At 42.1% G+C, this 14,470-nt stretch overlaps 1 protein-coding gene across 9 annotated transcripts in view; it reads left to right on the forward strand.

Annotated features, from left to right (window-relative positions):
* The window catches only part of ANO5 (anoctamin 5), a 599,368-nt gene that overhangs the window by 384,433 nt on the left and 200,465 nt on the right, over nucleotides 1-14,470 (forward strand). The window contains exon 15 of one of the 9 annotated variants that reach the window (XM_053720372.1): nucleotides 907-981. The exons of the other annotated variants lie outside the window; for them this stretch is intronic. Coding sequence (XP_053576347.1) covers nucleotides 907-981 — 75 coding nt within the window. The remainder of the gene's footprint in view (nucleotides 1-906; nucleotides 982-14,470) is intronic. 9 annotated transcript variants of the gene reach the window in all.

A 14,470-nucleotide genomic window follows, 5' to 3' on the forward strand; every position in this document is an offset into this window, starting at 1 on the left:
TATAAACAATGTTGAAAACACTGCTGCCAGTTGGCTTAAGGCACGTGCGCACTCCTGAGCTCACCTAGGTTAGTGTTTAACAAAGGATACCAAGAAAACTAATGTTCTATCCAATTAATTTGTTTACTTTCCCTCTATTATCTTCTCAAATGTTATTAGGTGTTAAGATTCCCTTAGAAATTAAAGTGATTATTAATTTAAATTAATGTGTCCGGTATTTAAAAGTACACTTTTATTCATTAAACTTTACAATGAAGCTTCTTCTTTTTTTTAAATACCTTTCTTTATGGAAAACAGACTGGCAATTCTCTGCTCCTGCCTTAGTTAGCACAGCAATGACGAATCTGGCTTCCTCCATTCATTGTGTGTCCCCTTTGCTGACTAACACGTGGGGCCACGCAATGAGTGGAGGAAGCCAACTACAGCAGGAAAAGCGGGCGGAGGATCACTGTTTTTTTCCCATAAAGAAAGGTAAGTATTTAAAAAAGGAAACTTCATTGTAAAGTTTAATGAATGAAAGTGCCCCTGTTTTTAGAGTATTTTTAGATACCGGGCGCTTATTCATTAAACTTTACAATCACTTTAATATTGACATATACCTTAGCTTTAGCAGAATTTAGTGTTTGTCCCAAATTTGCATCTAGCACCCCCATATATCCTCTCAGAAGTGTAGCTAACTTACTGTTAAATGGCTCTGGTTGTGGTCAATAACTCTAAGACCATCACTATTCATACTGTAGATGTTTTTTTGACACAAAGCAATGAAAATGAATCCCCAACAGGGATGGCTTTTGTCTGGTGGTTGTTTTTCCTTTCACGCAGTATCTGGAGATGTCTTTTCTTCTATGTGGCAAGTGGTTTTTTATTTGATGGTGAATTGTGGCCTTGCTCGCTTCACTGTTTCAGGAAACGGAGCCTTTTCTGCCTCTAACTAGCAAGGCTGTTCGGTTCTGCTTCTCGGGAACTACAGTGTTATTCTGGGTGAGAATCTGTTTATCTTCTAATACTTCTTTAACACCTCTTCTGTGTTTGTCTTTTATGGTTTTTCTCTCTTTCTTTCATTTTGCTTCAGTATTTCCTCTGCTTAATAAACCTGTAATTAAAGGGATGTTAAACTGAAGAGACATTTGATTTAAAATATGCATTGTAAAAAAAACTTAATTTTATTTATTCTGCCCACTTTTTCTGTATTTTCAATGCTAACAAAAAATTGTTGTTTTTTTTTTTATATGTGTAGTATTTTTCCAGTCTGGTAAATATACTGTGCATATAGAAATTATTTTAATATCCCTTTAATATTAAAGCAGCTTATTCTGGTACATGTCTATTGGTTACCCAGTTTAAACAGTTGCAAAAAAACAAACAAAAAACACATTATGGCTTCTAGTTTTTGTTAAACTTCACTTAAAGGTTCAGAAGTCCTTCCATATATATGGTAAAAATAGGGTGAATTGCACTCACAGCCAAAGCTGATATTTGAGTAATCCATGGGTAGGCTGCAGTGCCTTTGGTGTTTTCAAGAAATGGAGTACTGAACCTTTGTATAAGGTAAGTTAGTGCATTTTAACTCATTGCCATATAACTTATTAAAGGGACCTTTAACTGGTGAGTACAAGTACAGTAGAATGGTTACGACTCACCATGATATTGTTTTTCTCTGTGTCTTCAATGTTATTCTCTTATTCTAACCCCTTACAAGTATTAGTTAGTGAAGCGCTGCATCTTCACACTGGGCGCCGCCATCTTGGTGCTTATATTTGTTTTTCATTTTTTAAACTGTTCAAAAAAACTTTCTATTGTATGGGCTAAAGGGAAGTGCAAGGTACAGCTGTGAAAAGCCAAATCTGTGAAAGTAGAATGCTCCTATCACAGGATGCAACAATACATGAGCTACAATATGGCGGAAACCAGTATAAAATATACAGCTTTACCAACTGGGTTCTGTAATGTGTTAAAATAAGAGAACGGTTTTAAATAGAGCTGCATGTACAGGAGAGAGAGAACAATAGCATAAAGTAGTAACCGTGCTATTGTAGTTGTACTCAGCTGTTTAATGTCCCTTTAATGTTGGGACTTTTTATGCTGCTTTAACGGACAAATTCACCAGTCCCTTGTCTTGATGTCTGGCCTTATGTGCACATATATAAGAGGCTGCTACAGAAGTAGTAACATTGGCATACAGTAATTGATAATATGTATTTATTTATAACCTTGTTTTACGCAACAAGGAAATTGATAAAACCAGTCTATATGAATAAATATGTCACCTCATGCACACCCTCAAGCGCCTTTGTTCAGCTTCGAACAAGTTTGTTGCTGATTCCTCAGTTTGAAATAAACGTTTAACCCCTCTGTTAAGGAATTTGTAAACACACTTAGGTTCAACACACGATTACATTTATCTCTCGGGCTAAAACAGAAACATAAGGATTATTACGTTAAACGAACATTCACTGTAACTATTTATCTGGGTACACCATTTTCTCGTTTGCTTTTTGTATATGTGTTTTACAAACTGTCGCACTTTATGTCCGTGTTTTGTTAATATGTCATATCCAAGAAACCATCAAGACAAGAAATGATGCCGGTGTCATAAACGTAATTAATGAATTTATTGGGATGAACTCACAACTAAATAGGAAATGTAATATTATAAGAAAAATATTCAGTAGTGCTGAAATATAGCTATGATGTTGATTAGTCCTAAAACAAACATAAATGGATCCTTAAAATGCAAAATAAAAAAATTTATGCTCCAAGAAGTCTGTATAGTTACAGTTTATGAAACTTATTGAACAAAACGCACATAGATGGTCATTGATTTTAAACTACACGCATTGGGTCTTTTCAGCCAATCAGGCTACAGCGTTGACACTCTTGCACACACCTGCATGCACACTTATACATGATCACATACACAGTAACACCGGCTTTAAATAAAAAAAAAAAAGAAAAGATAAACATGGTCTGTCAGTAATTAACAAGTTTATTAAAGAAAACAATTACAATGTACTACACATTGCAACATTACAAATGCACGGCTTCTGTAGGGAAACAAGATTTAGAAAATTTAAGGGACACATCAAACTTTTAAATTGTAATAAATCAATAAAATGTTTAATTATTTTTAGTTAAAAAAAAAAAATCTTATTTATTTGGTCCCTTTTGTCTTGTAATTTAATTCAGAAAATTGTTGCCTTTTCTGTTAGAAATGGAAAAACTGACCTTCGACTTGGTTGACCAACATATAGCTTTCCCTAATTGGCTTTAGCACAGAAGATAAAGGAAACCTGGGTTACAACATGGTAGCATCCACTGCTTTCTGGGACACCTTTATACAGATTATTCACTTTTTAAACAACTAATATAAAACATCTGCATATTCTCTGGATAATATTTCATAGGCATTTATTTATTTGTTTACTCTCTCTTTTAAAAATTTTCCATTTTACTTCTATTTCAAATTTTACCTTTACTGTCACTTTTAATTACAAATGCTCAGACTTGGTTTAAAGTGAAGGTAAACTTTGGTTAATGAAAGCCCGCTTTTTAAAAATACTATTAAAAACAGGGGCACTTTCATTCATCAAAGTTTACAAAGCAGCCGTCTTGATTAAAAATGTACCTTTTCTCCAACATAGGTGTGTCCGGTCCACGGCGTCATCCTTACTTGTGGGATATTCTCTTCCCCAACAGGAAATGGCAAAGAGCCCAGCAAAGCTGGTCACATGATCCCTCCTAGGCTCCGCCTACCCCAGTCATTCTCTTTGCCGTTGTACAGGCAACATCTCCACGGAGATGGCTTAGAGTTTTTTAGTGTTTAACTGTAGTTTTTATTATTCAATCAAGAGTTTGTTATTTTGAAATAGTGCTGGTATGTACTATTTACTCAGAAACAGAAAAGAGATGAAGATTTCTGTTTGTATGAGGAAAATGATTTTAGCAACCGTTACTAAAATCCATGGCTGTTCCACACAGGACTGTTGAGAGGAATTAACTTCAGTTGGGGGAACAGTGAGCAGTCTCTTGCTGCTTGAGGTATGACACATTCTAACAAGACGATGTAATGCTGGAAGCTGTCATTTTCCCTATGGGATCCGGTAAGCCATGTTTATTAAGATAGTACATAAGGGCTTCACAAGGGCTTATTAAGACTGTAGACTTTTTCTGGGCTAAATCGATTCATTTTTAACACATATTTAGCCTTGAGGAATCATTTAATCTGGGTATTTTGATAAGATATATCGGCAGGCACTGTTTTAGACACCTTATTCTTAGGGGCTTTCCCAAATCATAGGCAGAGCCTCAGTTTCGCGCCGGTGTTGCGCACTTGTTTTTGAGAGGCATGACATGCAGTCGCATGTGTGAGGAGCTCTGATACATAGAAAAGACTTTCTGAAGGCGTCATTTGGTATCGTATTCCCCTTTGGGCTTGGTTGGGTCTCAGCAAAGCAGATACCAGGGACTGTAAAGGGGTTAAAGTTAAAAACGGCTCCGGTTCCGTTATTTTAAGGGTTAAAGCTTCCAAATTTGGTGTGCAATACTTTTAAGGCTTTAAGACACTGTGGTGAAATTTTGGTGAATTTTGAACAATTCCTTCATATTTTTTCGCAATTGCAGTAATAAAGTGTGTTCAGTTTAAAATTTAAAGTGACAGTAACGGTTTTATTTTAAAACGTTTTTTGTACTTTGTTATCAAGTTTATGCCTGTTTAACATGTCTGAACTACCAGATAGACTGTGTTCTGAATGTGGGGAAGCCAGAGTTCCTTCTCATTTAAATAAATGTGATTTATGTGACAATGACAATGATGCCCAAGATGATTCCTCAAGTGAGGGGAGTAAGCATGGTACTGCATCATTCCCTCCTTCGTCTACACGAGTCTTGCCCACTCAGGAGGCCCCTAGTACATCTAGCGCGCCAATACTCCTTACTATGCAACAATTAACGGCTGTAATGGATAATTCTGTCAAAAACATTTTAGCCAAAATGCACACTTATCAGCGTAAGCGCGACTGCTCTGTTTTAGATACTGAAGAGCATGACGACGCTGATAATAATGGTTCTGAAGGGCCCCTAAACCAGTCTGATGGGGCCAGGGAGGTTTTGTCTGAGGGAGAAATTACTGATTCAGGGAACATTTCTCAACAAGCTGAACCTGATGTGATTACGTTTAAATTTAAGTTGGAACATCTCCGCATTCTGCTTAAGGAGGTATTATCCACTCTGGATGATTGTGACAAGTTGGTCATCCCAGAGAAACTATGTAAAATGGACAAGTTCCTAGAGGTCCCGGGGCTCCCAGAAGCTTTTCCTATACCCAAGCGGGTGGCGGACATTGTAAATAAAGAATGGGAAAGGCCCGGTATTCCTTTCGTCCCTCCCCCCATATTTAAAAAATTGTTTCCTATGGTCGACCCCAGAAAGGACTTATGGCAGACAGTCCCCAAGGTCGAGGGAGCGGTTTCCACTTTAAACAAACGCACCACTATACCCATAGAAGATAGTTGTGCTTTCAAAGATCCTATGGATAAAAAATTAGAAGGTTTACTTAAAAAGATGTTTGTTCAGCAGGGTTTCCTTCTACAACCAATTTCATGCATTGTCCCTGTCGCTACAGCCGCGTGTTTCTGGTTCGATGAGCTGGTAAAGGCGGTCGATAGTGATTCTCCTCCTTATGAGGAGATTATGGACAGAATCAATGCTCTCAAATTGGCTAATTCTTTCACCCTAGACGCCACTTTGCAATTGGCTAGGTTAGCGGCTAAGAATTCTGGGTTTGCTATTGTGGCGCGCAGAGCGCTTTGGTTGAAATCTTGGTCAGCTGATGCGTCTTCCAAGAACAAGCTACTTAACATTCCTTTCAAGGGGAAAACGCTGTTTGGCCCTGACTTGAAAGAGATTATCTCTGATATCACTGGGGGTAAGGGCCACGCCCTTCCTCAGGATCGGCCTTTCAAGGCCAAAAATAAACCTAATTTTCGTCCCTTTCGTAGAAACGGACCAGCCCAAAGTGCTACGTCCTCTAAGCAAGAGGGTAATACTTCTCAAGCCAAGCCAGCTTGGAGACCAATGCAAGGCTGGAACAAGGGAAAGCAGGCCAAGAAACCTGCCACTGCTACCAAGACAGCATGAAATGTTGGCCCCCGATCCGGGACCGGATCTGGTGGGGGGCAGACTCTCTCTCTTCGCTCAGGCTTGGGCAAGAGATGTTCTGGATCCTTGGGCGCTAGAAATAGTCTCCCAAGGTTATCTTCTGGAATTCAAGGGGCTTCCCCCAAGGGGGAGGTTCCACAGGTCTCAGTTGTCTTCAGACCACATAAAAAGACAGGCATTCTTACGTTGTGTAGAAGACCTGTTAAAAATGGGAGTGATTCATCCTGTTCAATTAGGAGAACAAGGGATGGGGTTCTACTCCAATCTGTTCATAGTTCCCAAAAAAGAGGGAACGTTCAGACCAATCTTGGATCTCAAGATCTTAAACAAGTTTCTCAAGGTTCCATCGTTCAAAATGGAAACCATTCGAACAATTCTTCCTTCCATCCAGGAAGGTCAATTCATGACCACGGTGGATTTAAAGGATGCGTATCTACATATTCCTATCCACAAGGAACATCATCGGTTCCTAAGGTTCGCATTCCTGGACAAGCATTACCAGTTCGTGGCGCTTCCTTTCGGATTAGCCACTGCTCCAAGGATTTTCACAAAGGTACTAGGGTCCCTTCTAGCAGTGCATGGAAGTGATAGGTTTGATGGTAGCGGCAATGGACATAGTTCCTTTTGCGCGCATTCATCTAAGACCATTACAACTGTGCATGCTCAGTCAGTGGAATGGGGACTATACAAACTTGTCTCCGAGGATACAAGTAAATCAGAGGACCAGAGACTCACTCCGTTGGTGGCTGTCCCTGGACAACCTGTCACAAGGGATGACCTTCCGCAGACCAGAGTGGGTCATTGTCACGACCGACGCCAGTCTGATGGGCTGGGGCGCGGTCTGGGGATCCCTGAAAGCTCAGGGTCTTTGGTCTCGGGAAGAATCTCTTCTACCGATAAATATTCTGGAACTGAGAGCGATATTCAATGCTCTCAAGGCTTGGCCTCAGCTAGCGAGGGCCAAGTTCATACGGTTTCAATCAGACAACATGACAACTGTTGCGTACATCAACCATCAGGGGGGAACAAGGAGTTCCCTGGCGATGGAAGAAGTGACCAAAATCATTCTATGGGCGGAGTCTCACTCCTGCCACCTGTCTGCTATCCACATCCCAGGAGTGGAAAATTGGGAAGCGGATTTTCTGAGTCGTCAGACATTGCATCCGGGGGAGTGGGAACTCCATCCGGAAATCTTTGCCCAAGTCACTCAACTGTGGGGCATTCCAGACATGGATCTGATGGCCTCTCGTCAGAACTTCAAAGTTCCTTGCTACGGGTCCAGATCCAGGGATCCCAAGGCGGCTCTAGTGGATGCACTAGTAGCACCTTGGACCTTCAAACTAGCTTATGTATTCCCGCCGTTTCCTCTCATCCCCAGGCTGGTAGCCAGGATCAATCAGGAAAGGGCGTCGGTGATCTTGATAGCTCCTGCGTGGCCACGCAGGACTTGGTATGCAGATCTGGTGAATATGTCATCGGCTCCACCATGGAAGCTACCTTTGAGACGAGACCTTCTTGTTCAAGGTCCGTTCGAACATCCGAATCTGGTCTCACTCCAGCTGACTGCTTGGAGATTGAACGCTTGATCTTATCGAAGCGAGGGTTCTCAGATTCTGTTATCGATACTCTTGTTCAGGCCAGAAAGCCTGTAACTAGAAAGATTTACCACAAAATTTGGAAAAAATATATCTGTTGGTGTGAATCTAAAGGATTCCCTTGGGACAAGGTTAAGATTCCTAAGATTCTATCCTTCCTTCAAGAAGGATTGGAAAAAGGATTATCTGCAAGTTCCCTGAAGGGACAGATTTCTGCCTTGTCTGTGTTACTTCACAAAAAGCTGGCAGCTGTGCCAGATGTTCAAGCCTTTGTTCAGGCTCTGGTTAGAATCAAGCCTGTTTACAAATCTTTGACTCCTCCTTGGAGTCTCAACTTAGTTCTTTCAGTTCTTCAGGGGGTTCCGTTTGAACCCTTACATTCCGTTGATATTAAGTTATTATCTTGGAAAGTTTTGTTTTTGGTTGCAATTTCTTCTGCTAGAAGAGTTTCAGAATTATCTGCTCTGCAGTGTTCTCCTCCTTATCTGGTGTTCCATGCAGATAAGGTGGTTTTACGTACTAAACCTGGTTTTCTTCCAAAAGTTGTTTCTAACAAAAACATTAACCAGGAGATTATCGTACCTTCTCTGTGTCCGAAACCAGTTTCGAAGAAGGAACGTTTGTTGCACAATTTGGATGTTGTTCGCGCTCTAAAATTCTATTTAGATGCTACAAAGGATTTTAGACAAACATCTTCCTTGTTTGTTGTTTATTCCGGTAAAAGGAGAGGTCAAAAAGCAACTTCTACCTCTCTCTCTTTTTGGATTAAAAGCATCATCAGATTGGCTTACGAGACTGCCGGACGGCAGCCTCCCGAAAGAATCACAGCTCATTCCACTAGGGCTGTGGCTTCCACATGGGCCTTCAAGAACGAGGCTTCTGTTGATCAGATATGTAGGGCAGCGACTTGGTCTTCACTGCACACTTTTACTAAATTTTACAAGTTTGATACTTTTGCTTCTTCTGAGGCTATTTTTGGGAGAAAGGTTTTGCAAGCCGTGGTGCCTTCCATCTAGGTGACCTGATTTGCTCCCTCCCATCATCCGTGTCCTAAAGCTTTGGTATTGGTTCCCACAAGTAAGGATGACGCCGTGGACCGGACACACCTATGTTGGAGAAAACAGAATTTATGTTTACCTGATAAATTACTTTCTCCAACGGTGTGTCCGGTCCACGGCCCGCCCTGGTTTTTTAATCAGGTCTGATAATTTATTTTCTTTAACTACAGTCACCACGGTATCATATGGTTTCTCCTATGCAAATATTCCTCCTTAACGTCGGTCGAATGACTGGGGTAGGCGGAGCCTAGGAGGGATCATGTGACCAGCTTTGCTGGGCTCTTTGCCATTTCCTGTTGGGGAAGAGAATATCCCACAAGTAAGGATGACGCCGTGGACCGGACACACCGTTGGAGAAAGTAATTTATCAGGTAAACATAAATTCTGTTTTTTTCTTTTCACAGCCAGAGGAGCTTCCCCCTTTTGGAAATCCTCTCTGCACACGTCAGCAATGACTAATCCGGCTTCCTCCAATCACGGCTTAACCCCCAGGGTGGTCATTGCCTGAAGCCATGCTGTGATTGGAGGAAGCCGGATTAGTCATTGCTGATTTGTGAAGAGAGGATTTCCATGTGGGGGAAGCTGCTCTGGCTGTGAAAAGAAAAAAAGGTAAGTTTTTAATCAAAACAACTGCTTTGTAAACTTTGATGAATGAAAGTGCCCCTGTTTTTAATAGTATTTTTAAAAAACGCGCTTTATCCAGTCCACAGATAATCCATTACTTGTGGGATATTCTCATTCCCAACAGGAAGTTGCAAGAGGACACCCACAGCAGAGCTGTTATATAGCAACTCCCCTAACTGCCATAACCAGTCATTCTCTTGCAACTCTCAACAAGCATGGACATAGTAAGAGAGAAGTGGTGAAATATAGTTAGTTTTTTCTTCAATCAAAACTTTGTTATTTTTAAATGGTACCGGAGTTGTACTATTTTATCCCAGGCAGTAAATAGAAGAAGAATCTGCCTGCGTTTTCTATGATCTTAGCAGATTGTAACCAAGATCCATTGCTGTTCTCACATATGACTGAGGAGAGAGGTAACTTCAGCGGGAGAATGGCGTGCAGGTTATCCTGCTATGAGGTATGTGCAGTAAAAAAAATTTCTAGAGATGTAAATGCTAGAAAATGCTGCTGATAACGGATTTATGTAAGGTAAGCCTGGATACAGTGATTTAATAGCGACTGGTTTCATGCTTACTTTCAGAGGTAATACTCTTATAAATTTGCAGTATAAAAGGTTTGCTGGTATGTTTAAGTGTTTTTATATATGCTTTGGTGATAAAACTTTATTGGGGCCTAGTTTCTCCAACATAGGTGTGTCCGGTCCACGGCGTCATCCTTACTTGTGGGATATTCTCTTCCCCAACAGGAAATGGCAAAGAGCCCAGCAAAGCTGGTCACATGATCCCTCCTAGGCTCCGCCTACCCCAGTCATTCTCTTTGCCGTTGTACAGGCAACATCTCCACGGAGATGGCTTAGAGTTTTTTAGTGTTTAACTGTAGTTTTTATTATTCAATCAAGAGTTTGTTATTTTAAAATAGTGCTGGTATGTACTATTTACTCAGAAACAGAAAAGAGATGAAGATTTCTGTTTGTATGAGGAAAATGATTTTAGCAACCGTTACTAAAATCCATGGCTGTTCCACACAGGACTGTTGAGAGGAATTAACTTCAGTTGGGGGAACAGTGAGCAGTCTCTTGCTGCTTGAGGTATGACACATTCTAACAAGACGATGTAATGCTGGAAGCTGTCATTTTCCCTATGGGATCCGGTAAGCCATGTTTATTAAGATAGTAAATAAGGGCTTCACAAGGGCTTATTAAGACTGTAGACTTTTTCTGGGCTAAATCGATTCATTATTAACACATATTTAGCCTTGAGGAATCATTTAATCTGGGTATTTTGATAAGATTATATCGGCAGGCACTTTTTTAGACACCTTATTCTTTAGGGGCTTTCCCAAATCATAAACAGAGCCTCATTTTCGCGCCGGTGTTGCGCACTTGTTTTTGAGAGGCATGACATGCAGTCGCATGTGTGAGGAGCTCTGATACATAGAAAAGACTTTCTGAAGGCGTCATTTGGTATCGTATTCCCCTTTGGGCTTGGTTGGGTCTCAGCAAAGCAGATACCAGGGACTGTAAAGGGGTTAAAGTTAAAAACGGCTCCGGTTCCGTTATTTTAAGGGTTAAAGCTTCCAAATTTGGTGTGCAATACTTTTAAGGCTTTAAGACACTGTGGTGAAATTTTGGTGAATTTTGAACAATTCCTTCATATTTTTTCGCAATTGCAGTAATAAAGTGTGTTCAGTTTAAAATTTAAAGTGACAGTAACGGTTTTATTTTAAAACGTTTTTTGTACTTTGTTATCAAGTTTATGCCTGTTTAACATGTCTGAACTACCAGATAGACTGTGTTCTGAATGTGGGGAAGCCAGAGTTCCTTCTCATTTAAATAAATGTGATCAATGACAATGATGCCCAAGATGATTCCTCAAGTGAGGGGAGTAAGCATGGTACTGCATCATTCCCTCCTTCGTCTACACGAGTCTTGCCCACTCAGGAGGCCCCTAGTACATCTAGCGCGCCAATACTCCTTACTATGCAACAATTAACGGCTGTAATGGATAATTCTGTCAAAAACATTTTAGCCAAAATGCACACTTATCAGCGTAAGCGCGACTGCTCTGTTTTAGATACTGAAGAGCATGACGACGCTGATAATAATGGTTCTGAAGGGCCCCTAAACCAGTCTGATGGGGCCAGGGAGGTTTTGTCTGAGGGAGAAATTACAGATTCAGGGAACATTTCTCAACAAGCTGAACCTGATGTGATTACGTTTAAATTTAAGTTGGAACATCTCCGCGCTCTGCTTAAGGAGGTATTATCCACTCTGGATGATTGTGACAATTTGGTCATCCCAGAGAAGCTATGTAAAATGGACAAGTTCCTAGAGGTCCCGGGGCTCCCAGAAGCTTTTCCTATACCCAAGCGGGTGGCGGACATTGTAAATAAAGAATGGGAAAAGCCCGGTATTCCTTTCGTCCCTCCCCCCATATTTAAAAAATTGTTTCCTATGGTCGACCCCAGAAAGGACTTATGGCAGACAGTCCCCAAGGTCGAGGGAGCGGTTTCCACTTTAAACAAACGCACCACTATACCCATAGAAGATAGTTGTGCTTTCAAAGATCCTATGGATAAAAAATTAGAAGGTTTACTTAAAAAGATGTTTGTTCAGCAGGGTTACCTTCTACAACCAATTTCATGCATTGTCCCTGTCGCTACAGCCGCATGTTTCTGGTTCGATGAGCTGGTAAAGGCGGTCGATAGTGATTCTCCTCCTTATGAGGAGATTATGGACAGAATCAATGCTCTCAAATTGGCTAATTCTTTCACCCTAGACGCCACTTTGCAATTGGCTAGGTTAGCGGCTAAGAATTCTGGGTTTGCTATTGTGGCGCGCAGAGCGCTTTGGTTGAAATCTTGGTCAGCTGATGCGTCTTCCAAGAACAAGCTACTTAACATTCCTTTCAAGGGGAAAACGCTGTTTGGCCCTGACTTGAAAGAGATTATCTCTGATATCACTGGGGGTAAGGGCCATGCCCTTCCTCAGGATCGGCCTTTCAAGGCCAAAAATAAACCTAATTTTCGTCCCTTTCGTAGAAACGGACCAGCCCAAAGTGCTACGTCCTCTAAGCAAGAGGGTAATACTTCTCAAGCCAAGCAAGCTTGGAGACCAATGCAAGGCTGGAACAAGGGAAAGCAGGCCAAGAAACCTGCCACTGCTACCAAGACAGCATGAAATGTTGGCCCCCGATCCGGGACCGGATCTGGTGGGGGGCAGACTCTCTCTCTTCGCTCAGGCTTGGGCAAGAGATGTTCTGGATCCTTGGACACTAGAAATAGTCTCCCAAGGTTATCTTCTGGAATTCAAGGGGCTTCCCCCAAGGGGGAGGTTCCACAGGTCTCAGTTGTCTTCAGACCACATAAAAAGACAGGCATTCTTACATTGTGTAGAAGACCTGTTAACAATGGGAGTGATTCATCCTGTTCCATTAGGAGAACAAGGGATGGATTCTACTCCAATCTGTTCATAGTTCCCAAAAAAGAGGGAACGTTCAGACCAATCTTAGATCTCAAGATCTTAAACAAGTTTCTCAAGGTTCCATCGTTCAAAATGGAAACCATTCGAACAATTCTTCCTTCCATCCAGGAAGGTCAATTCATGACCACGGTGGATTTAAAGGATGCGTATCTACATATTCCTATCCACAAGGAACATCATCGGTTCCTAAGGTTCGCATTCCTGGACAAGCATTACCAGTTCGTGGCGCTTCCTTTCGGATTAGCCACTGCTCCAAGGATTTTCACAAAGGTACTAGGGTCCCTTCTAGCTGTGCTAAGACCAAGGGGCATTGCTGTAGTACCTTACTTGGACGACATTCTGATCAAGCGTCGTCCCTTCCTCAAGCAAAGGCTCACACGGACATCGTCCTGGCCTTTCTCAGATCTCACGGATGGAAAGTGAACGTGGAAAAGAGTTCTCTATCTCCGTCGACAAGGGTTCCCTTCTTGGGAACAATAATAGACTCCTTAGAAATGAGGATTTTTCTGACAGAGGCCAGAAAAACAAGACTTCTAGACTCTTGTCGGATACTTCATTCCGTTCCTCTTCCTTCCATAGCGCAGTGCATGGAAGTGATAGGTTTGATGGTAGCGGCAATGGACATAGTTCCTTTTGCGCGCATTCATCTAAGACCATTACAACTGTGCATGCTCAGTCAGTGGAATGGGGACTATACAGACTTGTCTCCGAGGATACAAGTAAATCAGAGGACCAGAGACTCACTCCGTTGGTGGCTGTCCCTGGACAACCTGTCACAAGGGATGACCTTCCGCAGACCAGAGTGGGTCATTGTCACGACCGACGCCAGTCTGATGGGCTGGGGCGCGGTCTGGGGATCCCTGAAAGCTCAGGGTCTTTGGTCTCGGGTAGAATCTCTTCTACCGATAAATATTCTGGAACTGAGAGCGATATTCAATGCTCTCAAGGCTTGGCCTCAGCTAGCAAGGGCCAAGTTCATACGGTTTCAATCAGACAACATGACAACTGTTGCGTACATCAACCATCAGGGGGGAACAAGGAGTTCCCTGGCGATGGAAGAAGTGACCAAAATCATTCAATGGGCGGAGTCTCACTCCTGCCACCTGTCTGCAATCCACATCCCAGGAGTGGAAAATTGGGAAGCGGATTTTCTGAGTCGTCAGACATTGCATCCGGGGGAGTGGGAACTCCATCCGGAAATCTTTGTCCAAATCACTCAACTGTGGGGCATTCCAGACATGGATCTGATGGCCTCTCGTCAGAACTTCAAAGTTCCTTGCTACGGGTCCAGATCCAGGGATCCCAAGGCGGCTCTAGTGGATGCACTAGTAGCACCTTGGACCTTCAAACTAGCTTATGTATTCCCGCCGTTTCCTCTCATCCCCAGGCTGGTAGCCAGGATCAATCAGGAGAGGGCGTCGGTGATCTTGATAGCTCCTGCGTGGCCACGCAGGACTTGGTATGCAGATCTGGTGAATATGTCATCGGCTCCACCATGGAAGCTACCTTTGAGACGAGACCTTCTTGTTCAAGGTCCGTTCGAACATCCGAATCTG

Source organism: Bombina bombina, chromosome 7, assembly GCF_027579735.1.
Source record: "Bombina bombina isolate aBomBom1 chromosome 7, aBomBom1.pri, whole genome shotgun sequence".
Lineage (NCBI taxonomy): Eukaryota > Metazoa > Chordata > Amphibia > Anura > Bombinatoridae > Bombina > Bombina bombina.